Raw genomic sequence first — 27,771 nt, 5'->3', positions numbered from 1 at the left:
GGTGGAACATTATCTATAACATATGGAAGCTAAACCCTTTTTGGTTGTCCTTTATAACAGCTGCGATGTGTTGATGCACATGTGTTGGCCTGAAAGCCCCTGGATCTTAGATGCACTCTTAGGGGGAATTCAATAATACCTAATGACACTATAAGGCCGTGTACACACGATAGGATCGCCAGAGGAGAACGGTCTGAAGGACCGTTTTCATCAGTCCAAACCGATCGTGTGTAGGCCCCATAGGTTATTAAACCTTCGGTCAAAAAAATGAGAACTTGCTTTAAAATTGAACCGATGGACGCCTAACCGATAGGTCAAAACCGATCGTTAGTATGCAAAAGCATCGGTTAAAAACCCGCGCATGCTCAGAATCAAGTCGACGCATGCTTGGAAGCATTAAACTTCGTTTTTTTCAACATGTCGTTGTGTTTTACGTCACCGCGTTCTGACATTTAACCTATGGTGTGTAGGCGCTACGGACCATCAGTCAGCTTCATCGGTTTTTGGATGGACTGATCGCGTGTACGAGGCTTTAGGCAGAGACATTTGCTCCAGTCTAGGTAACATTACCGAAATAGGTGACAAATTCAGATAGTTCTTACTAGTGCCACTTTAGTCTGCTATTGCCATATGGTCCTTAACAAGAAAAGTAGAAAAACTTTTTCCATAACGTTCCTGCTAGTCTGTTAATCTTCCTGCAGTCTTGTAAATAAAGTTATTAAACTCTGTAGTTTCATAACTTCTGTCAGCAGCCACAAAGCACATGTGTACAGAAACTTAGAATGAAAAATGTGGTTTTGCTCAAAATACCGATAATTCTCTTGACTAGCCAGAAGGCTAAATTATTTTAGATTAGAAGAGGAATACAAACATTTGATAGTAGGTCAAACCACATTTTATGAACAGTCAGTATGTATATCTAGATATGTTATTTTTTTTTTTTTTTTTTTTATATTTATTAGACATTCTACAAGATGGGGATGGTTTTGCAGCTGCCAGCATACCTGAAGATTCTTCAGAAAACTTACCACTAGAGCAGAGTACTATTATTCCTCTAGACAGCAATTTTCAGTATGAAGTCATAAGAAACAGAATTTCAAATGAAATTTGCACATCTTTTTCATCCTTAAAAATTCATTGTGAAAACAAGATGTTAAAGTTAACTGGGCATGGTGATTTAATGCAGGCACGTCTTCAAATCAAAAATATGATTGCCACAGTCAGAGAACGTAAAGTTGATGTCTCCCCAGCCATAGCAGGTTTTCTTCTCTCTTCGGATAGTGCAGAAATATCCAAAAATATATTTGAAGGCCTTGTTTTTCTAGATATTTTAAGGGGTTTATGTATATATGCACCTTCTGATACTCTACTTGACCAAGCTGAAACTACTTTACAACAAAGTCTTAAAGTGGAAAATATTCATATTGCATCAGAAGAAAGGAATGCCATCTCACAGGAATCCTGGAAACATTTATTGGACACCTTAAATAGTTCTGGAGATATTCAGGTTGGTCTCCAGGAGGATAGTGATAGCAAAGGTCTCACCTTATCTTTAGTGGGTTTGGCTAAGGCAGTAGAGGAAGCAAGCAAGACATGTAAGCACTATTTATGGCAGAAAGCCTCTATCAAAGAGGAAGTTGATCTAGAACATCGTATAGTTGTAGAAAATATAGAGAATTTGCTAACAAGCTTTGAAGGTGGCCAATTGTCAGTTACCATTCAGGTTTCAGAGCCACCAGGACAGACTGTGACTTTGATTGGTCAACAAGATGAAGTGCTCAAATGTAAAGCTACTCTTCAAGAATTTATTCAGAAGATACATGTAAATAATCTATGTATTACCAAACACGGAGCAGCACATTTTTTTAAAAAACAAGGAAAGCAAATACTAAATACATTTCAGGACACTTTCAATTGCCGCATCTTTGTTTGTGACTCTGAAAATGGGGATCGGAGAGGAGAGGGTGCTGGCAATGATCAGAATGCACTTGGAGGTACAGAAGATGTAAATCAAAGTAAAGAAGTAAAAGTGACAAGAGATGCATCTCGTGATGAGGGAACACCACAAGCAGAAAAATATGGGGCAGCCAAAACACAGACGAAAACAAAAGAAAATAAACCTTCAGTGGTCCAGCTTGTATTGAGTCGTGGAAAACTCGAGAACAAAAAGGTAAATCAAATATGTTTTCATTTATAAGCCAGGGCACAGACTGTAGGTATGTACCTTACTATACTTACAGTGGGGAAAATAATTATTGGATCCCCTGCAGATTTTGTAAGTTTGCCTACTTACAAAGAAATGAAGGGTCTATAATTTTTATCATATGTGTATTTTAAATGATTGAGACAGAATATCAACCAAAAATTCAGAAAAAAACACATAATACAAAGGTTATAAATTGAGTTGCAGTTCAGTAAGTAAAATAAGTATTTGATCCCCAAGCAAAACATTACTTAGTACTTGGCAGAGAAACCCTTGTTGGCAAGCACAGAGCTAGGACATTTCTTGTAGTTGGTGACCAGGCTTGCACACATCTCAGGAGGGATTTTGATCCACTCTTCTTTACAGATCTTCTCTAAATCCTTAAGGTTTTCTTGGCAATTGCTTGGCAACGTAAAGTTCCAGCTCCCTCCATAAATTTTCTATAGGATTAAGGTCTAAAGACTGGTTAGGCCACTCAATGACCTTAATGTGCTTCTTCTTGAGCCCCGCCTTTGTTGCCTTGGTGGTATGTTTTGGGTCATTGTCATGCTGGAAGACCCATTCATGACCCATCTTCAGTGTTCTGGCTGAGGGAAGAAGGTTCTCTTCCAAAAAAATGGGCAAAGTACCTTTAACAGAGAAACAACTTCAAAGCATGTTTTTACCTCCATGCATGACTGTAGGGATGGTGTTCTTAGGGTCATAGTCAGCATTTTTCTTCTTCCGAATACAGTGACTCTCCCCTTCAAGAAGGCACATGTACAGTCATTCCAATGAACATCTAAATTATTCAGAGAAGGATTGGGAGAAAGTGCTGTTGTCAGATGAGACCAAAATTGAGCTCTTTGGTATTAACTCGACTCGCCATGTTTGGAGGAAGAACCCGATCACCCTAGGAACACCATCCCTACAGTCAAGCACGAAAGTAGAAACATTATGCTTTGAGGTTGTTTCTCTGCTAAATATACAGGCCAAATTTGGCGCATTGAGGGGCCAAATGACGGTGCCATATATTGAAAAATCTTGGATCAGGACCTTCTTCCCTTAGCCAGGACACTGACGGGTTGTGGATGGGTCTTCCAGCATGGCAATGACCCAAAACATACCACCAAGGCAACAAAGGAGTGGCTCAAGAAGAAGCACATTAAGGTCACGGAGTGCCCTAGTCAGTCTCCAGACAGACCTTAATCCTATAGAAAATTTAGGGAGGGAGCTGAAACTTTGAGTTGTCAAAGGACAGCCAAGAAACCCTAAGGATTTAGCGAAGATCTGTAAAAAAGAGTGGACCAAAATCCCTCCTGAAATGTGTGCAAACCTGGTCACCAACTACAAGAACCTCTGTGCTTGCCAACAAGTGTTTCTCAGGAAGATCAGGGCACCATTTTTCATATCTGGTGGGAGTGCCCTCGTTTGAGACCCTTTTGGGACAAGGTGTGCGAACTGATCAAAGTTATCACGGATACTACAATCTCTCTCACCCCTGCATGTTGCTTACTCCATATTGCAGATTGCTCCATGCAGCATTATAAAAAATCATTGACCAGATATCTCCTGAATGCAGCGAAAGTCTTGATTCCCAGGCATTGGAAATCAAAGGATATTCCTTCCATCCCTGAATGGCTTAGTTCCATAGGGAACATTTACCAAATGGAAGAAACCGTAGCCATTGCCAGGGAATCGTCAGAAAAATTCAACCAGATATGGTCACCTTGGGTGGCTTTCAGGTGTTCTGGTCAGTACTCACAACTCGATATGGGATGAGAGTGCTGTTCTGGCTTTGATCTGTTCTTATTTAACACTCTTTGGAATGTTGAGAGCGTAGATGGCCCGTTTGCACAGTGTCGTTCCACCCCCTTTTTTTTTTTCTTCTTCTTCTTCTTCTTTTTTCTTTCCTAGTGTTAGCTAGTATCGGGTAATATCCTAGGATGTGATGTTGTCCCTTTGCTTTCGTTTGTTATAAGACATAAAAATTGTATTTTTAGATATATTATGATTATGTGTTATTGTGCGGTACTTAGGTACCTTGGCTGTACTTTGTATTCTGATTTCCTTCTTTATTAAAACTTTAATGTATAAAAAAAACAAAAAAACAAGTGTTTCTCCACCAAGTGCTAAGTCATGTTTTGCTTGGGGATTAAATACTTATTTTGCTCACTGAACTGCAACTCAATTAATAACATTTGTATCATGTGTTTTTTTATGGTTGATATTCTGTCTCTATCATTTAAAATACACCCATGATAAAAATGATAGATCCTTCAATTCTTTGTAAGTGGGCAAATTTACTAAATCTGCAGGTGATTAAATAAATATTTTCCCCACTGTATATGCATTGACACAGATTCACTGTGTTGAGGTGAAATTGTAAAGTGTGTGTAAAGCAAAAATATTTTCTTTTGGAGAGAATGTGGAGTGGTTAAAGATTTTGTATTGCTTTCTATTGCCTTTTGTGTTCCGGCCGGTAGATTCTACTCACTAGTGGTCATGGTGACCATGGTCCTTAATTCAGAATTTGTTAAGAAAACCAAAAAGTTGGACAACATTATTTACAAATTACAATAAAAATTTTTGTAAATATGTTAATGTAATGTAAAAAAAAAATGCTTTCCTACTAATGAAAAAAAAAAAAGATAAAAACTAACTAAGATGAGAATGAGAGGCAATTATTTACTTAGAGCTTCATAATTTACTCTTTTCATTCATAAGGGAGGCACTACTAGTGCTCCTACAACAAAGATGGGTACATAATCTGTTAAACTGACATCAATTATATGTATGGAAGGAAGGGGGTATTCTGGCTATTTTTTCACCCAAGGTCAGTAAGTGGTTAAAATATCACAGCACCTTCATTATGCTCAGCATAATCCAAAAGAAGGGGATCCTCTATGATTAAGCGCATCAGGCAAAACATGTAAGATAATGCAAGGATAAGTACCTGTCCAGCTTAAAGTGGAGTTCCACCCATAAATATAACATTACATCAGTAGTTTTAAAAAAATGTCATTAGTCCTTTACAATTTTTTTTTTTTTTTTAAATGCCTTCAAAGTGTTGTTGCTAGGCAGAATAGTTAATCTTCCCACTTCCTGCACCTATTTGCTTAATGCTTCCTAACCTACACCGCACAGACTCCTGGGAATGTAGTGGGTGTAACTTTCCAGGAGTCTGTGCACTCCCCAGTCTCAAAGAATCATGTGACTTGGACAGCACAGGTGCTGAAACCTGATCTGACACTGCTTGTGCAGCACTGAGCATGTGCGACATCTGCAAGGCTGAAATCCAGGAAGTCATACAGTCTGGCTTCATGATGCCCACACTTAAGATGGCCCCAGTCAATTTCTATTTTATAAAGTGTCTAAATGCTGTAACAACCTAACAAAACGGACCTTAGTTTACAGACTAACTTTACTAGAATACATTAAGCTTGTGTATTATAGGGGTATTTATATTTAAAAAGTGAAATTGTGTCCGGAACTCCGCTTTAACTAAGGAAAAAAAACTTTCTGCATGCAGTTTCCCCCTCCCCCATACTTACCTGAGCCCGAACTCTATCCGGCTATGTGCATGAGAGTAGTGTCTCTCTCTCTCTTTTCATTGGACAGCTATTGGCCCCCGCTGCTGTCAATCACAGAAAGTAAGAGAGGAGGCAGGGCCGAGCCATGCTCTGTGTGTCAATAGACACACAGAGCTGGCTTGGGAGCGAACACGCTTGTTTGGGGGGGGGGGGAGCCTCGACAGGGGACTCGAGAAGAGGAGGACCGGAGCTGCTCTTTGCAAAACAATTGCACAGAGCGAGTAAGTAAAACATGTATGTTATTTAAAAAAAAAATTAATTGTGCTTTTTTTAATACTTTAATTTATAATTACTTTACATTCCATTTAGGGTGACAATGCCACAAATATTTATAGATCCTTTGTATTGGATTTTTCAGGCTGATGTAATGGCTGCTCCTTTAGTATCTAATAATCCGGTTCTCGAAGCTTTGAATGTTACTAAAAATCTGAAACAGAAGGGAGGTGATCGGTTCAAAAATCTATTTACGAATGCTCTTAATAATCGTGCAACTCTTGAACCTGGAAGCATTTTTCAACTACCAATTCCTGGAAGCAACTACCCGCTAAACTGTGAAATTGTAATCTTCATCGTTTGCATCCCATGGGATGGGCCAAGTGGATCATCATCAATTGCAGTAAGCTTTACAAATATGATCACTGTAATATTATATCTTGAACTCCTGGTTCCAGTAGCTGTTAAAGTTGTGGTAAACGCTCTATTTTTATTTTTAGCTACAGATAAGCCTATAATAAAGCTTACCTAAAGTTTAAATTCTAGTGAGCAGCAGCCAGTGACGTCACCAGAGCATGCGCCCTGATGAAACGGCATACCCGTGCCATTCATCCAGAGCTCTGTGTCGCGGGAGTGACATCATCCTGGCTTGGGCATTAAAGCGGCTGCAGGTCATGAACCCAGAAGAAGGGCCGGTGAAGATGAAAGCCCCTGCAGCTGTGACAGCGCGCTGCTGGAGGGCTTCTTTTCAAGGTAAGTCTTTCATAATGTGCTATGCAACATATAGTAGCACACTATGACACTACCTTGCCGGGAGAGTTTTTTTTGTTCTACGTTTACCACCGCTTTAATGTAATGTCACATAACAGTGTAACAGCCACCATTATTATTTCAAACATCTAGTAAATTATCAGCAACCCAAAATGTATTATTTAATGAAAAACAGGATAAAAATATCAGAGAGCTCACTACCTGTACTATATCTATGGAGGAGCACATTGATATCCTAGCCTGCTCTCATGATTTGGACTACAAACACCTCCCCTTCTCCTTATATTTAATACTGTATTTTACATTTTTAATGTGTAATCATGTAATAAAATTTGTTACGTTTTATTTATAATTGGGTCCCATTCTCTGTGGCAGTAAAGCCCAATAAGTTAAAGCCTTTGGGCTCTAGGCTTGCTATAAATATCTTTAAAACATAAGAGATAGGGTTTTGTGGTTTAAATAAGACATTACAAGAACATTAGATGGATAAATGGAGTATGCCCGCGCTACCAAGGTGTGGGGAAGGGGGGGGGGGGGGAGATACGGCTGCAGCACTGAAAATGTATCAAACCAAAAATAGTCAAACAAAGTCACGTGATCATGACGAATACGTGTCGAGACACCAGAGGCACCGTGAGCCTGCTCGTTTTATGCAGATTTTTATGCACTTTATTGTGTTTTTATCAATAAATATTTTAAACTACTACACCATTGGCGTATGTATCTCCCTTTGTGAGGATCACTGCTGATATATCAGACGGGGCCCCACAGGGAGACTCTGTTTAGAGACCTAGGTTAAACAGTATCAAGAGACGCCTCACCAGGAAACGGCTGGAGTCTATGCCGCTTGTACCTAGAAAGATGCGGTTACCTTACAGCAGTAAGGTAAGGGGATATCCTCACTAATCACAAGGGAAAAGGAGCACTTTCCTATTTGATATCCACATTGGCAACTTGACACCAGCACTGGCACTTTATGTTGTTGCCAGGCCCGGACTGGCCCGGACTGGCCATAGGGCAAACCGGGCATATGCCCAAGGGGCGGTTGCAGCCAGAAAACGGCCCTCCGTGGGCCGCATGTCACATTTTCCCAGGGGTGTACCAAGGGGTTGCAGGCCGAGAGGGGACGCCCAGTTTACCTGATAGCAGAGACCCCCCACCCCCAACACAGCATCAGATAGAGAGAGATGAGCAGGGTGATTTCTCCCCTCCCCTTGCTGCCCGCAGGACCAGTTAGAGGAGAGGAGCTGCTTCTACTCCTCCCCCTCCTCTCATCCGCTCCTCATGTGTCTGCCCCGCCCACTCTCCCCAACAGACACTGTTCTGCTGCCTAAGTGATGTGGGCGGGAATATTCAAGATAAAGCTAAACAGAAAGGAAAGATGGAGTCTGATATCCATCCATCCAGTCAGTCCCTCCTGCCTCTGAGTGAGTACTGTGAGTACTGTAAACTGATGTAAAGGTGCCCTTCATTCCCTTCTCTCTCTCTCTCTTCACCTTTCTTACTCTCTCCCTATTATCTATCTATCTTTATCTATCTACCTTCCTTCCCTTATTTATTTATATCTTTATCAATCTTCCTTACTTTCTTTCTATTTATCTATCTATCTATCTTCCTTCCCTTCTATCTCTGTCTGTCTGTCTGTCTGTCTATCTATCTATCTATCTATTTATCATCTGCAGGAGGATCAACCCCCGGTCTCTCCCTGGCTGGCTGCCTGCCCTCTAATGCCAGGGCAATGCGGTGTAGAAAGTTGTTTGTCTCCGCCTGCATCCGCAGCTGGCGGGTGGTGCTGTTGCTCTGGTGGCGCCGTGTCTGCCTTCCCTCCGCCTGTATGGCCGCTGCCAGGCTCCTCCTCTCCACCTGCATTGCAGCTGTATTGGCCTGGACTGCCTGTGCCAGGCTCCTGACCTCTGTTACAAGGCCTGATGTGGTGGCTTGCAGCTCCCCCAGGCATGTGACAATAGCTGTGCTGTTTTCACTCACATCCTGAGATCCTGTGATGGTGGTTGTCTGAGCAGCCTGCTGGGTGAGGGCCTGCTGGGCAGCCAAGGTACAGGCAGCCTGGGTCTGGGCCGAGGAGGCCAGGCTCTCTGCCACTCGTTGCAGGTCACCCACTTAATCACCCCCCCACCTCAGGCTCCCCCCAGGCAACTGAGGAGCAGGAGCCTGGGCACCAGACGCAGCCCACGACAGGGCAGATGAGGGCATTTTTTGCTTTTTCTTTTATACTCAGGTAATGAGTTTATTTTTTTTTGGTATACTCAGGATATGAGTTTATTTTTTGGGGAAAAGTATGCACACGATCAGTAGTGCAGGCTACAGTGTGACTGGTGTGTGAATGTGAGGGTGACATACCTGCCAGTAAGGTGTGTCACCCTAGGTCGTCGGGGAGAAGTTATCCCCACGACCGTGTGAATGTGGTATGAATGGACAGCGACATAATTGGGGCCTTGGCGTGGCGTTGCTGCTCCCAAGTCCTGCATGGTGGACTTGGGCTAATCCAATGTGATGTGGATGTGGTGTGTGTGAGCTAGGGACCACAGTGGTGTGCATTCTCCTTGTGCCATAATGAATGTGTGTCTTTAACGTGCAAAAATGCGTTCCATGAGGCAACTCCTGACTGCTGTTCCCTCAGCAGACGGGGTAGCCTCGGTTAGGGGGGGACTGTCTGGTTCGGGGGTCAGGTCATCACGTATGTCAATCTCCAGGCCCTTTCTCATGGCGTTGTTGTGCAGCACTCAACATGCAGCGATGATCTGGCACACAAAGTTTGGGGAATACAACAGGGTCCCCCCGGACTTATCCAGGCATCGGAAACGGGACTTCAGGATGCCAAATGTGCGTTCCACCACTGCACGGGGACGTATGTGTGCAGCATTTTATCTTTTCTCTCCTCTGGTTTGGGGATTACGGAATGGAGTCAGGAGATGGGGCCCAAGTGCATATGCAGAGTCACCTGGAAGGGAAAAAACAGGAAGTTGTTAGTCGTGCATGTGTCCCTCGTGATGTCTGCATCATGGGGTCGGACAATCATGCCTGACTCCCATGTCACTCACCAACCAGCCAGCTGTCCCCGTACACGTTCTGTTCGAATTCTGTTGGGATGTCTCTTAAAAGTTAACAAAAACCCGGCTCAGCAAGTCAATTTAGTTGGGCATTGGAGAAGGCCACCTCCTGAAGGTATGCATCAGTGCATGTAAAATATCTCCAGGGCCTCCACTTATCACAGAATTGTTCTTCCGTATTCTGAAGAGTAGCGGTCAATTCCTCCATCCAGAGGATAAAATTGACTTTGGAATACCACAGGACCCTGGTTGGAGGTTGGGGCTGCCTCCACAATGCAGGGACGCACGCCCTCGCTGCGTTGAGGAGCTGCATGGTGAGTGTCTTCTTATATTTCCGAATAGGTCTCTCTGTCAGGTGCAGGAGACAAGCGGCCGGATTACCTTTCAACTCTACGGAGGTCAAATTTTTAATAGCGGTTGTTACCTCCTCCCAGAAGGAGCTCAGAATGGGGCAGGACCAAAATATGTGAAAAATTGTGCCACCCTCCCCGTTATACTGCCAGCACCTATCCGGGTAAGCCCCACTCATCTTGTGAAGTATATAGGGGACCCTATACCAACGAGATAACATTTTGTACCCAATTTCCTGGAACTGGCTCGCCATGGAGGACTTATGTGCCAAAATTAGGATTTTTTCCACCTGCTGTGGTATAAACCGAATACCTAAATCCTCTTCCCACTGGCGAACAAATGTCAAGGCCGGATCATCATTCTGGGTTGTCAAATAGCTATATAGCAGAGACAGCGTATCCCGAGAAGGTTCCCCTGCTCTACATAATGATTTAAAGGGGGTAAGAGCACGTGGAGCATATGATGCCTTCTGCAGAGACTGCAGAAAATGTCTTAGTTGGTTAGTGCTTAGACTATCTAATAGTGGGTCCAAGAGCCCGGATATGGCTGTGGATGAGGGGAGCCCCCCCTGTGACCAAACATCATCCATGCGATGTTTCCCCGAAAGCGTCAGTCGTCTCATACTTCTGCTGGTAAGTCCGGGTATGAAGTCAGGGTTTCCTATAACGGGGGTCATAGGGGAAGGTAGCGATGAAAGACCCGAATTGCGGAAGACCGACCTAACAACTGTAATGCCGCGAACACACGATCGGTTAAACTGATGAGAATGGTCTGATGGACCGTTTTCATCGGTCAAAACCGATCGTGTGTGGGCGCCATCGGTTATTTAACCATCGATTAAAAAAAAGCCAATTTGTTTTAAATTTAACTGATGGATTCCTAACCGATGGGAAAAAATCGATCGTAAGTAGGCACAACCATCGGTTAAAAATCCACGCATGCTCAGAATTAAGTCGACGCATGCTTGGAAGCATTGAGCTTCGTTTTTTTCAGCACGTCTTTGTGTTTTACGTCACCGCGTTCTGACGCGATCGTTTTTTTTAACCAATGGTGTGTAGGCGCGACGGACCATCAGTCAGTTTCATCAGTTAACCGATGAAAACGGTCCATCGGTCCGTTCTCATCGGATAGACTGATCGTGTGTATGTGGCAAAAGAGTGGCGCCAATCAGGGGATGGCTTCTCATATCTTCCGGAGTCGGGGAAGTGAGTCATGGTGACGTTAAAAGAGGAATAGAAGCGTCCTCAATCTCCATCCCCACCCACTGTTTGAAGTCCGCATTGCAATGCCAATCCACCAACCTCGAAAGGTGCACCGCCCTGTAGTACCTGAAGAAGTCGGGGAGACCAATACCCCCCTTCTCCTTTGGCATAGATAATAGTTGCATTTTAATCCTTGGTGACTTATGGGACTAAATTAAGTCCCTAATTACCGCTCTGAGCTGTTTGAAAAACACTAAAGTAACATGGATTGGCATAGCTTGGAGTATATATAAAATCCCTGGGAGGACTGTCATCTTCACGGTGTTACACCGTCCAAACCACGTCAAGGTCAGGGAATGCCAATTGTGCAGGTCAGTTTCAGCAGAGGCAGGAAATTGGAAGGATACAGGTGATGTTGATGCCCAAATACCGTATAGATTTTTCAGCCCAGTGAAACGTAAAGGACGAACGCATACAGTGAACATCAGATTCAGGGACTGTAATATTCAGCACCGTGGACTTGGCACAGTTGACCTTAAAATCCTACAGTTCTGCATACACCCGTAAGGCCACTAGAATATTGGGAAGTGAGACGCGTGGATTGGCGACAAAAAAATATCAAATCATATGCGTAGGCCACGATTTTATGGCGACCTGAGTGTTTCTGTATGCCCGTGATATTAGGGTATTTTCTAATGGAACACAGGAAAGGCTCCAGCGTAAAAATAAAAATGAGGGGAGACAGGGGGCAGCCCTGCCTCGTCCCGTTTGCTATTGTGAAAAAGTCAGAGCGCCATTCATTTACCCATACTGCCGCCGAAGGAGTGGAGTAGAGAGCCAGGATCCAGCCAAGCATATTGGGACCCAATCCTATGTGGTCCAGGGTGGCTCGCATGAAATGCCAGGCCACCCTGTCGAAGGCCTTTTCCGTGTCTGTTGAGAGCAAGAGAAAAGGTCTTCTGGTGATACGCGCCGCATGGATAAGATTAAAGACCCTAGCCATGTTGTCCGTAGCCTCTCTCATCAGGACAAACCTTGCCTTGTCTAAATTAATCAATTTAGGGATGTGCGGTAAAAGACGGTTTGACAACATTTTTGAGAAGAGCTTTAAATCTACGTTAAGGAGTGCAATCGGGCGGTAATTCGTATCAACTCGCCCCGAACCACACATTTATGCGCTTCACAGATGGACATCAGACTCAGGGATGGGTTAGCATTTTCAGAGAAATAGTGTGAGAGAATCTAGTTCACTGCGCACTTCCGGGATTTGTAACAGAGACTTATTAAGTTTCAAAGTCAGGGGGCTCAGGGGAGTATCTTCCTAACTCAAGGTCACATGAGTTGGTGCATGACTCGAAAAGGAAATGTAATTGATCTGGGAGGAGGCAACAAGAGGTAGATCCTTATGCTGAATCAGGAAGAAGTAAATTCTTGAATATGTATGGTGCACAGTAGAAAAATAGGTATAATCCCTATCCTTTGGGTGCATGATTCGCCATGGGTCAACCAAATTCAGACTAAACAATTCTGCTTTTAGTTTTTTGAGATAGGAATAGGAAAGGTGGGACGCCCCTCTCGAAACGTCAAGTAACGGCTCCTGTGAGAAATTAAAATCTCCACCCAACAGAAAGATGCCTTCAAGGAATTCCAGCAAAATTGGGATTAAGGACCGTAAGAAGGAAAGATGGTCCGAGTTTGGAAAATAAACATTCACATGGTCACTGTGGTAGTCCTAATCTTCCCTTTCAGGAGAAAATAACGGCCTTGGGGGTCCGCTCGTTCCTCCAGGAGGGTCCACGGGACTGACTTTGCAATCAGAATACTGACACCCTTGGATTTTGTTAGAGGAGAGGGTGCATGATAATAACTGGGAAAGTCCCGGTTATAAAGCATAGGGACTGCCTGTTGTTTAAAGTGGGTCTCCTGCAGGAACGCCACTTGTGTGCAGAGTTTTTTAAGGTCACAGAGCAGTCTAGATTGCTTCTCAGGGGTGGCCAGACCCCGAACATTGAGGGAGGTAAATTTGATCCTGTGAACAGGTTGGCGTGGGTTAGTATTCATAGAAGATGCCATGTTGCTTGCGTGCACACGGGGGTATCGCAGAATGGAGAAAAAAAAAGAAAGGTGGGAGGGGGTAGCGAAAAGGAGGGGTAGAGGTGAGTGGGGGCCGGAGCCCCCCCCCCCCCGTGGTATCAGGTTGTGCCGTGTCCCCCCTGTCCTACAGAGCGTGCGTGCGGGCAACCGTACTGTCAAGGTGAGCAGCGCCGCTCTAAGCAGCATGAGGGAAGGGGAGACGCAACACCAGGCAGTTCTGCAGCTCAAGTAAAAATTAGAGAAGCTCGAGTCTGTATCTGGCCCCACAAATACCATCAACATTAAGACCAGAAGACCAGAAACAAATGAAATATAATGCAGCAGTTCCTATTTTTTTTCCCTGTTTGAAAACTCCCAGACGGGTGAGTACATTGGTGAACTTATAGCTTCCATCAGAGTGGTGAGTACAACGTCCTTTTATGAACTATGAACTAAGAACTAAGTGAAAAAAAAAAAAAAACTCATATATTAATGGGACATTTTTCAGAGGAATTGGCAAACGGATGGGACTGAAGTTGCAGACAGGTAATGATGTAATGTATGGGATGAGAGTCTATCAACGTCACTCACGGTGTTTGCAAGGATGCCGGTAATCTTATTGTCTTGTGGTGGCTCCCCCCTCGCTTTTTACCTTCTTTCCATTTGGGATTAATTACAGTGAGACTATTTATATTTTACAACATATGTGGAACACACATGGATCTTTTGCACATTCTGGTATCTATAGTATACATATGAGTTGGTAAAGAACGGGACTAAAAGAGGAAGATATAACGGTAAAAGTATAACACATAGTATAATTCATTATACCACAGAGTTCTGAGAACCCGTAAAAGGAGGTGTTAAAACTTTAAAAAAAAGGGGTGAAACGAATATATATACCAACGGTCTATGGTTCCAAGAAGAACGGTAACTAGAAGTGACTGACATAACAGAACGGGAAATAAGCTTACTGAACTTGATGTGTCTGTAAGAAGTCGGCATTTGTCTCTCTTGTGGTCTTTCTAGGCAGCATCCCCTGGATATTTTTTTTTTTCTCTCTCTAGTGGGATCAATCATAATACAAGGAGGGAATTTTTATTTTATTTTTTTTTCTTTCCTCTTTTTTTTTTTTTTTTTTTTTTTTCTTCTTCTCAGCAAAACATACGTAATACATATTGAACTCAGTCTAAAAAAAAAAAAAAAATCTAGAACCCATAAGATATAATTTACAGATGACTGGGCAGAGAACGTGACTGAAACTGGTGGACACTAGAGCAATAGTATAAGCATTTCTGTAAAATTATCACACCATTAAGCCCTGAAACCGGTATAAAGAAGACCTTAAGATTGGTGGGCAGTGGAGAATGACAGAAGGAGGGGCTCAGAATATGCGTTAGGCGCATTGAATATTTGTAATATAGAGCTAAAGAGGAAGAAATACTATAGCAACATTAAATAGTAAATTTTGATACAAGAAATTTCAAAAGGTCCTGCCATAGGTACTATATACCCCCCATAACCGCAAAACGGACTTTCTAAAAAAAAAAAAAAAAAAACTTACATATAACATGCATATAAAATCTCGGTGAGGTGGGCAGACATAATATAGACGCGGCAAGAAGCACGGGTAAAAATTCAGGACTATTGAGGACTGAGAGGGGGTGAAGGATGACTACAAGGGGAAAAGGAGTGAGAGGTGGGGCAACCCCAAAGGCCCCTCGCTTAAGTCAAAGTCCAGGCCCAATGTGCAAATTTGTGACCCATGGGATAAACGGAGACAATCAGCATACAGAAAAATCAATAACCACCAGAGGAGCGCAAGTGGAGAAGGAGAGAAAAAAGGAAAAGAAAAAGGGGGGCGCTAACACTTTGGCGGACCCAGAAACACTCTCAGAGTCACTCCTAGAGATTAGAATAGACCAAGATAGAGAAATAGATAAAGATAAAGAAATAGACCTTGAACAAAGAAATAAGGACGAAACGCAGGACATGACACGTCTGCCAACAAAAAGGGAAATGGAAGGAATGTTCGCGGCACTAGAAAGATCACTCAAATCGCAAATGGAAAAAATGGAGAGAAACATGGGGTATATACTGGAAAGAGTGGAAGAAGTGGAAAAAAAAGTCGATCATAATGTAACCTCAGTTAAAAAACTAGAGGATGAAATAAAAGCATTAAAAACAAATCAGCGAGAACAGGCTTATAAATTAGAAGATCAAGAAAACAGGGATAGAAGGAAGAACATAAGGATACGAGGAATCCCAGAAACAACTCAAGACGAGGATCTCTCAGAAATAATAAGGAAAGTCTGTAATCCAATATTAGAGAGAGAAATAACTTCTCCACTTAAAATAGAACGAGCACACAGGATACGACGCCCTAGAGAGAGGGTACAGGATTACCCAAGGGACATTATTGTTCGATTTGAAAGCTGGGAAGAGAAAAATCAACTATGGAGAAAACTGAGAGGGAAGTCGCCATTAGAATACGACCAACATATTATTCAAATATACCAAGACCTGTCACAAGAGACGTTAAAAAGAAGAAGAAGCTTAAAACCTCTGCTAGGAATCCTACAGGAACAGGGTATACAATATAACTGGGGATTCCCAGCCTGCCTGATAGGCAGGAAAAACGGTATCTCTGCAAGGTTGAGGTTTTTAGAGGAAGTTCCAGAGTTTTGTCAGCGACTGGACATTCCAATACCATCTAAAAAAGATTAACAATGTTGAAGCGACGGTGGAAGAAGGGGGGAATGGGGGGGGGAGTAGGGTGGGGGGGGGGGGGATAGGGAGGCACAAATATAGTAAACAACGGGAGCAGGGCTGGAGAGAGGGAGGACCTGGAGAGTGCTCCTTCACCTGTTTCCCATGCGTGGGAGATAGGAGACCGGGCCAATATAGAATTCCACCTCAGCCGGAGGAGCAAAAGAGCGCCTGGAGCGCCAAATAAGAAAAGCTCCAAAATGACCAAAGGGTCAAAGACCAACCAGAGGGTAGGGGGGGGGGAGGGGATAAGAAAGCCCCATACGAAGATCACAGGGGTAAGGTATGAGGGGGGGGGGGGGTGGCGGGGGGAGGAGGGGAGGGAGGGCGGTAGAAGGGGTTCGGGGAGGGGAGGGGAGGGGAAGATTAGGAAAAGGGGCCCAGATCTGTGTGTCATGCAATAAGGGAAAACAAATGCACTCGAGAAAAGCACCAGGGAAAAAAAAAAAAAAAAAGAGAAAAATATGACAAATATAAATTTTTTAACATATAATGTAAGAGGTCTCAACTGCCCGGAAAAAAGGCATATGGTATTAAGAGAGGTTGAAAGGTATTCAGCGGAAATAGTTTTTTTGCAAGAGACGCACATAACTTTGGATTCTAGTGCTAGATTGTATTCTCGGGCAGTTCCCACCTGGTACTACGGGGATTCTCCAAAGAAGAGAGCCAAGGGGGGTCGCCATAGGAATAGGGAAGAACATCTCCTTCACAGTAGAAGACAGGAAAGTGGACCCTGAAGGCCGCTATTTGTTTTTAAAAGGAATACTCCAAGGGAAAAAATACACGTTAGCAAACATATATTGCCCAAACAGCCAACCACATAAATACCTGAGGGGGATCTTGAATGCTTTAATGGATTTTAAATTTGGACATGTAATACTCGCAGGAGACTTCAACCTTTCAATGGACTACCAACTAGATAGTACGTCCGGGGCACAGAGACGAAATATTAAACAGCTAAGAATATTAGGGAAAAAAATCCACAGTTACTGTTTAATAGATCCTTGGAGGATAACATATCCAAATAAAAGGGATTATACCTATTACTCTTCTGTGCACGGCACATATTCAAGACTGGATTATATAATGGTAGACCACGAGTTACTGGAAGAGGTAGTTAAAACCTCGATAGGGGTAACTACAATCTCAGATCATGCTCCGGTAATAGTAAAAATTAGATTCAAAGAGATAGAGCAAAGAAAAGGATCATGGAACCTAAACGAAGAACTTTTAGAGGACAGCGAGGTAAATAACATTGTGAGAACTGACTTGGAGCAATATTTCACTCTTAACAATACACCTGAAGTAAGGGTAGCCACTATTTGGGAGGCCCATAAGGCATACATTAGAGGGAAACTAATCTCGATAGGAGCAGGGAAAAAAAAAATAAGAAAACTAAACATGGAGAAACTAACAACGGAGTTATTTGAATTGGAGCAAACGCATAAAGTGCGAGGGGAAAATGAAATATATCAAGAAATTATTGCAAAGAGGGTCCAGCTTAGAGACTTAATGAAGGTTGAAACAAGGGATATATTCAAAAACGTCAGAAAAGAGAGGTATAAATGGGGGAATAAACCAGGGAAATACTTAGCGAGAATATCCAGGGAAAAAAAAAAGAAAAACTATATAGAAAAAATAAAAAACCAAGACGGTCAGATGAAATATAGGACGTCTGAAATTGCGGAATCCTTTCGGACTTTCTATAGTTCATTATACGCAATAAGAATAAATGAGACTCTTGAGCAGGAAAATATTAGAAAAAAGAAAATTAGGGAGTACTTAGAAGAAGTGAAATTATCTAAAATCTCTCAAAACGATTTTGATTCCCTGGAGGCTCCAATAACTCAAGATGAGATATATAGAGCTTTCCAGGAAACACCGTGTGGTAAGAGCCCAGGCCCTGATGGCTTGTCGATTATATACTACAAAAAATTTAAAGAACTCCTGGTCCCAGAGATGTGTAATTATTTTAATAAACTAGGAGAGGAAGAGGAAATAAGAAAAGAATCCCTCTTGGCAAATATTACTATTATCCCTAAAACAGGAAAGGATGGAACCTTGTGCTCCAACTACCGACCAATCGCGCTGCTAAATGCAGACTTGAAGGTATATGCGAAAATATTAGCAACTAGGATAAAAAATCTAATGCCGCAATTAATAAACACAGATCAGGTAGGTTTCGTAACAGGCAGAGAGGGGAGAGACAATAGCATAAGGACCCTGCTGTTATTGCAAAATGAGCCAAAAAAGAAACCCCCAGTCGTACTCATGTCTTTAGATGCTGAAAAAGCATTTGACAGAGTCGACTGGGGGTTTATGATGGAAACCCTACAAAATATAGGCCTAGGACCAAGGTTCATGAAATGGGTAATGAATCTATACAGTCACCCGACGGCAAGGGTGAAGGTCAACGGGGGTATGTCGTCTGTGTTCGAAATGAAAAATGGAACCAGACAGGGGTGCCCGCTCTCACCTCTCCTATATGTAATAGCCCTGGAACCATTGTTAGCAAAAATTCGGGAAAACCCGGGTATAGGGGGGGTGAGAGTGGGAGAGGAAGAACACAAGGTGGCGGCATACGCAGACGACATACTCCTATATTTGACCAAACCCAGGGTGTCCCTCCCCAACATCATAAAGGAAATAAAAAGATACGGGGAACTTTCAAATTTTAAAATAAACCCGATAAAAAACAGTTATTTTAGACTTGGGGATAGACAAAAAAGAAGCCGAAGAACTACAGAAAGAGTTCCCTTTTACATGGGAAAAAGAAGCTATAACGTATTTAGGAATAAAAATTACATCAAGATTTGAAAAACTATACTCGGTTAACTTTGTCCCCCTAATTAATGAAATTAACCAAGACCTGAAAAATCTTGCAAAAAAACATATTTCTTGGATAGGTAAGATTAATGCGTTTAAAATGATGATATTACCAAAGATTACATATAAACTTCAAATGCTCCCAATAAAAATACCACAAAGTTTTTTTAAAGTAATCAAAACAGTAATCCTGAAATACATATGGACAGGTAAAAAGGCTAGACTAAGTTACTCATTGTTGAGTATGAAAAAAAAAGGAGGGGGGCTGGGGCTTCCTGATATAAAAAGATATTACTCTGCTGTTAATTTAGCTAGGTTGATGGAATGGACAAATATATACACAAAAAAAAAATGGGTACGAATGGAAGAAATATTAAGTAGCACACAATTAAAAAGAAACATATGGATACCACCCAAAATGAGGGAATTGGGCACAAATACACATAGTATAACAAGGAACGTACTTAGAATATGGGACACAATATTTAGACGGGAAAAATGGGAGTACAACTCGCCATTGATCCCTTTAGTAGGCACAAATTTTTTCCCACCAGGTAAAGGAACACGTTTTGGAAAGCTATTGGGGGAGAAAAAATTAAAAGATATTGTCACACGGGGGAAAATTAAACTAAGACAAGATATAAAGATAGGAGAAGGGGATCACATGATGAGTGAATGGGAGTACATGCAGTTAAAACACTTTGTGAGCACATTACCACAACCAATTAGGGAAGACAAGACACTACACCCAATAGAAAAAATTTGCAATATGGATAAGCCCCTGATACATGGTATATCAAAGGCATATGGGATACTAACGGAGCTTGAGTCCCAGGAAACGCTCCCCTTTGTAGAAAAATGGGAAAAAGATTTTGGTAAAAGGATTGATAAACAACAAATGATAGGCGCAGTATACAATTATGCATCGGACAACACTACCATTGAAGTAAACTACAAATGTATGGTCCGATGGCACTTGACCCCATCGAGAATGAGTAAGATCCACCCAAATAACTCAGAGCTATGTTGGAGAAATTGCAAGCAAAAAGGAACAACTATGCATATATGGTGGGACTGCCCGAGAGTCCAGGAATACTGGAAAGAAATTTTGGAATATATCGTAGAAATAACGGGGGAGAGGATTCCTTGCAGCCCGCTGACCTGTATGTTTCACGGAACTGAAAAAACAAAAAAACAATACGGAACAACATTGGTCCCAGTGCTCCTAAACGCAGCAAAGGCCCTGATCCCAAAGAACTGGTTACACCCAAAGAGGCCATCAATTAAAGAGTGGATAGAAAGGGTGGAATATATAGAAGAAATGGAGTATCTTGCCTGTAGAGAGACAGGCGGCGAAGACAAATACAGGGTGGTCTGGGAAAAATGGAAAGTGTTTAAATCTTCAGAAAAGTTTGCCCAGGGAATGACAGAAGCAGACAGATGAGAAACCTAAGAGAAGACAGCGTGGCACACAGATCTAGGGAGAGGGGTAGCGAAAAGGAGGGGGTAGGAAAGGAGAAGAAGCACCGAAGACAAGAAAAGAAGGAAAGAAAATATACAGGGTGCTCTAAAGTTGGCTGTATAGAGCCTAGCGCATATATGCGGGGAGCGGAAGACTGACTCTGTAAAGCGGTGGGAGACGTGCTGTCGAGTGGGAACTAGTGTTAAAAAATGCTGGACTGGGACCCCAGTTCGGGAGAGCAAAATCGGGGGACCCCCGAACCAGCAAAAAAAAAAAAAATAATGTGCCTAAAAGGGAAACTGAGTGGCCATCGCATCAACTGGATTGCCTCTCTTAAAGGCACTATAGGCCTGAGGTTGAGCCTGTTATCACACATCATAACGAATATTAAAAATGACTTCAGGAAACAACATTCTATAGCTCAGAAGTAGACATGACAAATCAAGACTGTTAGCCTTTTAACATCACATAACAAGTGAAGTGTGCCAGAGGGTCAAAGCCATGAGGGCACTATAGGTCTGAGCCCGAACCCACTAGCACACAACACAACAAATGTTGAAAATGACTTCAGGAAACAACATTCTGTAACCGCCCGGGAGTATCCTGCCAGCCCCCCCCCCCCCCCATTCACATGCCATAAGAGAACATAAAACAATACACCTGAGATGTTGAGGTGGGAGGGCGTAGCAAGTCAATCCCCTTCTAACTCCAATACAGAACTAGATATGTCAAAGCAGGCCTGTCAGTCACATAATAAAACATAACAAGAGAGATGTGCTAAAGGTTCAAAAATGAACACACCACCCAAGTGGGTAGAAACCTTACGTTCCAGCCTAAGAGAACCACAAATGCATAAACCTGCCCAGTTCCATGGACATCAGCGACTGCAATTGCCACAACCCGGAGACTTCCCCGAGAAGCTGCTTCCAATCAGGGTTCAGATGACATCGGAATGACCCTGGAATCCGCTCTTGATCTGGATTGCTGGATCTTTGGGGCCTTGGAGGTGCAGAACGAGTGGTAACAAACGTGGCTGGAAAGTCCAGCCAGTCTGGGATGGGTACCTCCGGAATCCCCAGGAAAACAAAAAGATCTGAAAGCTGGTCAGGCCAACGCAGGATGAAGGAGTCATTCCCCTTGAGGACTGCGAGATGGAATGGGTGCCCCCATCTGTACGTGGCTCAGGCATTCCTAATAACTTCAAGCAATGGACGTAACACGCCTCTCATTCTGACGGTCAATCGAGAGAGATCCGGGAAAAGATGCACAGAGACAACATCAAAATCTACTGGGCCCTTGGACCAGGCTTGCCGCATTATTTCCTCCTTAACTGTCTAAAAATGGACCCTGGCCAGAACATCTCGAGGGGAAGGGGTGTCTCCCCCCCTAGGTCCGTGTACCCGATCCAACTCCAACTCTGCCGTGGGCGGCTTGTCCAGCAAGTGGTTAAAAATGGCTGTGACCGTGGCTAAGGTCTCCCCCAGAGGTGGCTTCTGGCATACCCCGCAGCCTGATGTTATTCCTGCGGTTACGGTTCTCTCCATTATCGACAGAGAGCTGCAGCATAATTAAGCGGCGTTGATAGGTGGACTGTAACTCCTCCAGTGCCGCAATTCTAGACTCCAGGGCACTTGAGGATGTCTCAACCGCGGATACCCGTGAGTCCACAGAGTTAAAGTGGAGGTTCACCCGGAAATGTAAATTTTTAACATTAGATTCATGACTCCCCCCTCAACCCTACCAGATGCCAGCTCACAGGGACAACCGTCTGCTGCGGATTGGAGGAACATCATTTCCCTGCTGCCTACCAAGCAGGACATTACTGAATCGGCAGCTTCAATTGTGAGTACCCTCTATAGAGAAATTTATGACTTAAAGCAAAAGCTTAAAGCGGGAGTTCACCCGAAAAAAAAATTAACATTAGATTCATGCTCATTTTGTCTAGGGGAATCGGCTAGTTTTTTAAAAACGAAGCAGTACTTGCCGTCTTCTCCGCCGTTTCTGGGTATGGGCTGCGGGACTAGGCGTTCCTATTTGATGGACAGTCTTCCGACAGGCTTCCGACGGTCGCATCTATCACGTCACGATTTTCCGAAAGTAGCCGAACGTCGGTGCGCAGGCGCCGTATAGAGCCGCACTGACGTTCGGCTTCTTTCGGCTACTCGTGATGCGATGTATGCGACCGTCGGAAGCCTTTCGGAAGACTGTCAATCAAATAGGAACGCCCAGTCCCGAAGACCATACCCGGAAGCGGCGGAGAAGATCGCTCTCTAAAACGGTAAGTACTGCTTCGTTTTTAAAAAAACTAGCCGATTCCCCTTGACAAAATGAGCATGAATCTAATGTTAAAAAATGTTTTTCGGGTGAACTCCCGCTTTAAGCTTTTGCTTTAAGTCATGAATTTCTCTATAGAGGGTACTCACAATTGAAGCTGCCAATTCAGTAATGTCCTGCTTGGTAGGCAGCAGGGAGATGATGTTCCTCCAATCCGCAGCAGACGGTCGTCCCTGTGAGCTGGCATCTGGTAGGGTTGAGGGGGGAGTCTGCCTCCGGGAGAACTGGGGAAGGGATCGGCGAGTCTGGATGATCAGCGGAGTGCTAGGCGTCCTGCCCATGTGTTAGTCATCCCCTTGCCTGCCTTCTTCAGAGCGGCGGCACTTGCGGCACTCGGGTTGTTAACGCGTGTCAGCGCCATCTTGGGATCCGGGACCGGGACTGGAGTTGCCGAATTCCGCAGGAAATATACAGAGATATCTGAACCTCTATGTGTGGAAGGTGTCCCTGGAGGTTTGTCTGCCACGGACATGTGAAAACAGTGAGGTCTGCACACTGGAAAAGGCTCCTCACCCGAACACTGCACGGAGCTCCTCGGTCACACAACCTCACAGCGCCATCGCCAAGCCACGCCCCGTTTCATTTGTTTTAACACATATGTCTTACATGTTTTACATTTGATTGACTGATCACTATTTCTTAATACTAGTTATATTCACTTAGTCCCTTTCCCACTCACCCTATACAGCGCAGCATTAACCTCCTTTTTTGATTACAAGAACATTAGATTTCTCGCAGAACCAACAGATACTTTTCTGTACCTGCAGAAAATGTACTTAACTTTAATAAAGAAAACTAATGCAGGCATCACATCAATGGACTGTTCAGCTGTGTAGGGCTCACCCCCCGAAGGAGCCGCTTCATTTATTGGGTCCCTTCTGCCCTGCACATATGATGACCCAACCTTATCTGCATCTGAGAACACCAACACACCTTAAAGGTTTACTTTATTTAAAAGCAAATCCCTAGAAAAGAATGGGTTATTTAACTACTTACAATACAGCAATATAGGCATCTTGTTAAGCAACACAATTCACAGGATGTCTACATAGTAAGTGAGGTTGAAAAAATACATAATTCCATCAAGTCCAACATATGTGTGTGCTTTTATGTCAGTATTACAATGTATATCCCTGTATGTTGTGGTCGTTCAGGTGCTTAATAGTTTTTTGAAACTATTGATGCCCCCTACTGAAACCACTGCCTGTGGAAGAGAATTCCACATCCTTATCGGTCTTACAGTAAAGAAGCCTTTACGCAGTTTAACCGCTTGCTGACCAGCCGCCGTCGTTATACGATGGCAGGTCGGCACGATCCGTAGATGTACGTCGGTCCCTTTAAGCGGAATAGCAGGCGCGCGCCCACTGCACAGCAGGGGTGCCAATGCTTGTGACAAGCGGTCGCGATGACCGCCGGCCGCGAGCGATCGCGGGCATGAGAGGCAGAACAGGGACGTGTGTGTAAACACACACATTCCAGACGTGTGAGAAGAGGAGAGAGAGATTGTGAGGTCCTACAAACTGGGAACCACAATCGCTCATCTCCTATAGTCAGTCCCATTCCCCACAGTTACTACACACACATAGGGAACACAGTTAACCCCTTGATTGGCCCCTAGTGTTACCCCTTCCCTGCCAGTGACATTTTTACAGTAATCAGTGCATTTTTATAGGACAAATTGCTGTATAAATGCCAATGGTACCAAAAATGTGTCACTAAGAGCTCTCCTCCTGGGTCCAACATGGTTCTCACCCCTCTCCTAGTGGTGGCCAGTGCTAAAAATAACAAGCAGCCAATGAGGGGCCAGTCTGGCCAAGGCAGCCAATCAAAAGTCCTTCTCTCCCAGGGCTGCCAGGGGCAGGTCCTCTTCAGCTGTAGTTACAGCTAATCAGCGTGTAGTCCAACATTCTCTCTCTCTCTGCAGCTGTCCATCAAAGAAGAGAAGAGAAAAAAAATGCACATGCTGCTGTTTATCTTGTCAGCACTATTTTGGCAGAATTTCAGCCCTGTGCTACAGCTGCAAAATATTTTTTATTATTTTTAGTATAAATATATTTTAAACTTTAAGTTCACAATCATAATTTTCTGGGGCAAAGTTTGAACTTAAAGTGGCAATAAAAGCTGTTTCTAATGCTCTTGCATTGATACATATGGCCAATTGCCTTGCCCTACAGTCTACAGCTGACTTTGAATATTAGGACACATACCTGTCCATTGATCCCACAATGTCAGAACCCCAGATGATTTTCTGATTGGCTCTGCTGCCTTCATTCGTGGTAAGGGAAAGTGTGCTGTGCTTTCTAACTTTCCGGCGTTGGAGGAGGGTGGCCGATGTCACCGTGGCGCAGTCTTTCGGAAGTGGGTGAGGGGATCTGTCAAAAACAGGTACCTGCCCCTCACCCGAAAGATGCCAAAGTGGGAGCTCTGCTTTAAGAACAAATCTATAGAATCTAGTTTGTAACCTGGGGACTGAGTGTACTAGAGAAAATGATGGTCAGAGACTGAACTTGCTACTGATGAGGTTGACGACTTAAGATATGCTGTTTGAGATAGTAGGGTAGTATAAATCACCGTTAGCAATCCTTTACAAACCAATGTGCTCACTTCCACTACTGGCTGCTGAGATCCATGGGCCCGACAACAAGTACCATAGTGGAGCATAAGGCTATTGTCCATTAAAGTCTAATACCTCAAAGGACACAGTGGTGATGTAGAAGCCAGCAGATGGAACCACAAAACACAACCAGACACCAGGCATCTGACAAACCCCAAGTATGTGGGATGTAGAACATTATTTTCAAGAGAGTTGAAATAGGACTCTAACCACCAGACCAAAAAGGATTAATTCTCTTTTTTTTTTTTTGCAGTGCGGTATTAATAGGGGGTTTATTTATCAATACAGTCACTCCAAATTCACATAACATTGACCTAAGATTCACCAATTTATATACCGTAACTGAAAAATCTTCAGCTACAGCTGTGTCTTCTTGGGTGAAAACATTGATAACTAGACTCCTAGTTTTTTTTTTAAAGTAGAAGACTACTCACTGCTGCCACAGTGTCACTTTGAACCCTGCTGTTCTGGCACCTAATCAGTACATACAGGCCATCAGTTTTAAGCCAGCAAAAGTTATGGCCACTTAAAGGGAATGTTTGCAATATTCCGATCCATGCTTAATAAAATTAGCTCTGACACCATGGAGGCAGCTTTGGTTATAAAGAAGTCTCCACTTTTTAAAAATGTATGGCATATATAATTAATAAATACTGTGAACATATAAAACAGCAAAATAAAAGTCCAAACTAGTCACATGACACCGGGGAGGGGAAATGGCTAATTGGGCCCAATTTGGACATTTTCACTTAGGGGTGTACTCACTTTTGTTGCCAGCGGTTTAGACATTAATGGCTGTGTGTTGAGTTATTTTGATGGGGCAGCAGATTTACACCGTTATACAAGCTGTACACTCACTACTTTACAATGTAGCAATGTGTCATTTCTTTAGGATTGTCACATGAAACGATATAATAAAATATTTACAAAAATGTGAGGGTGTACTTACTTTTGTGAGATACTGTATGTTCACAGTATTTATTGTGATGTTACAATTTTAACAGAAGTAGCTTTACATTTATCTTTTATAATTTGTGCTGCACTATGTATATACTTGTCGTGGGGCTGTGTGAAAAATCAGGTGGCAGTATTGTGGTCGCTTGCGCCGATTGAATTTTTTGTTTATAAAGTATACATAAATACAAATGGTTAAAAAAAAAATCATGCAATGGTTTGACCAATAATTTCTGTGTATTAATTCTCAGTGTTAACAGGGGTGTGCTTTTTGCCTACAAACTTTTTGCTAATAGGTATCCCCTTTTCTGTATTTAAAAAGTTGCGATGGATCGGCTGTACATGTCATCTTTTTGATGAGATTCTGCCAATATAATGAAACGTTTATTTCTACTATTTAAATTTGCTTCCTGCTTCTTTTTGCAGGCTTTGAAGAAAGGGATAAAGAACATGCTTGAGATTTGTAACTCAAAGAATTGGAGTTCACTTACAATGTCAGTTATAGGACCTGGGATGAAACTGAAAGTTCCCGAAGAAACAGCAGCAAAACTGATCGGAGAAGAAATAAAATTGTTTGTGGAAGGTGCACAAAATTGTAGTTTACAGAAGATTGAGATTGTAATTCCCCGGGAATATCAGGTTCCCTATATTGTAAGTTTATGCAAATTCTAACTTCCGGAGTCAGGAAATCTGCTTTAGAAATATATAAAATATCAGTTACTTTGGTGTAGAATGCATAAAATAACATATACCGGTAGATAACTACAGTATACGAGCAAAATAGCAGCTAAGTAACATTTTACTAGAAATTTTTATTATTGCAGAGAATATTGCAACTTTAAAAATGTATGTACAGAATGTGTTTTTTTTGTAACAGGCAAAAGCAAAGAGTCTGTGCTAATGTTCGAAATACAGACATGAGTTACAGTACATGAAAATAAAAATGAAATAACTGTCAAAAGTGGCACATAATCACTGGTATATGAAATACCAAAGAAGCAAGGAAAGCATCAAATATATAGATGGAATTATTAGTCAGAGAAAATTAGCAGTTAAAGTCCATAAATGTCTGCAATTAACCACTTACCACCAGGCCAATTTTGGCACTTCTGTCCTTCATGTAAAAATCTAAATTTTTTTGCTATAAAATTAATCAGAACCCCCAAACATTATATATTTTTTTTAGCAAACACCCTAGGGAATAAAATGGCGGTCATTGCAACTTTTTTTCTCGCACGGTATTTGCGCAATAACTTTTCAAACCCCCTTTTTTTTGGGGAAAAAAAAAACGGTTTCATGAATAAAAAAATAACAAAACAGTAAAGTTAGCCCAATTTTTTTGTATAATGTGAAAGATGA

At 42.7% G+C, this 27,771-nt stretch overlaps 1 protein-coding gene across 1 annotated transcript in view; it reads left to right on the top strand.

The window, feature by feature from the left end:
- LOC120913205 (protein mono-ADP-ribosyltransferase PARP14-like) overlaps positions 1-27,771 on the top strand; it is a 152,483-nt gene that overhangs the window by 37,162 nt on the left and 87,550 nt on the right. The window contains exons 4-6 of the mRNA XM_040322991.1: positions 963-2,170; positions 6,134-6,391; positions 26,839-27,063. Coding sequence (XP_040178925.1) covers positions 963-2,170; positions 6,134-6,391; positions 26,839-27,063 — 1,691 coding nt within the window. The remainder of the gene's footprint in view (positions 1-962; positions 2,171-6,133; positions 6,392-26,838; positions 27,064-27,771) is intronic.

The sequence above is a fragment of the Rana temporaria genome, chromosome 1, assembly GCF_905171775.1.
Source record: "Rana temporaria chromosome 1, aRanTem1.1, whole genome shotgun sequence".
Lineage (NCBI taxonomy): Eukaryota > Metazoa > Chordata > Amphibia > Anura > Ranidae > Rana > Rana temporaria.
This window is presented reverse-complemented; position numbering and strand designations above follow the sequence as displayed.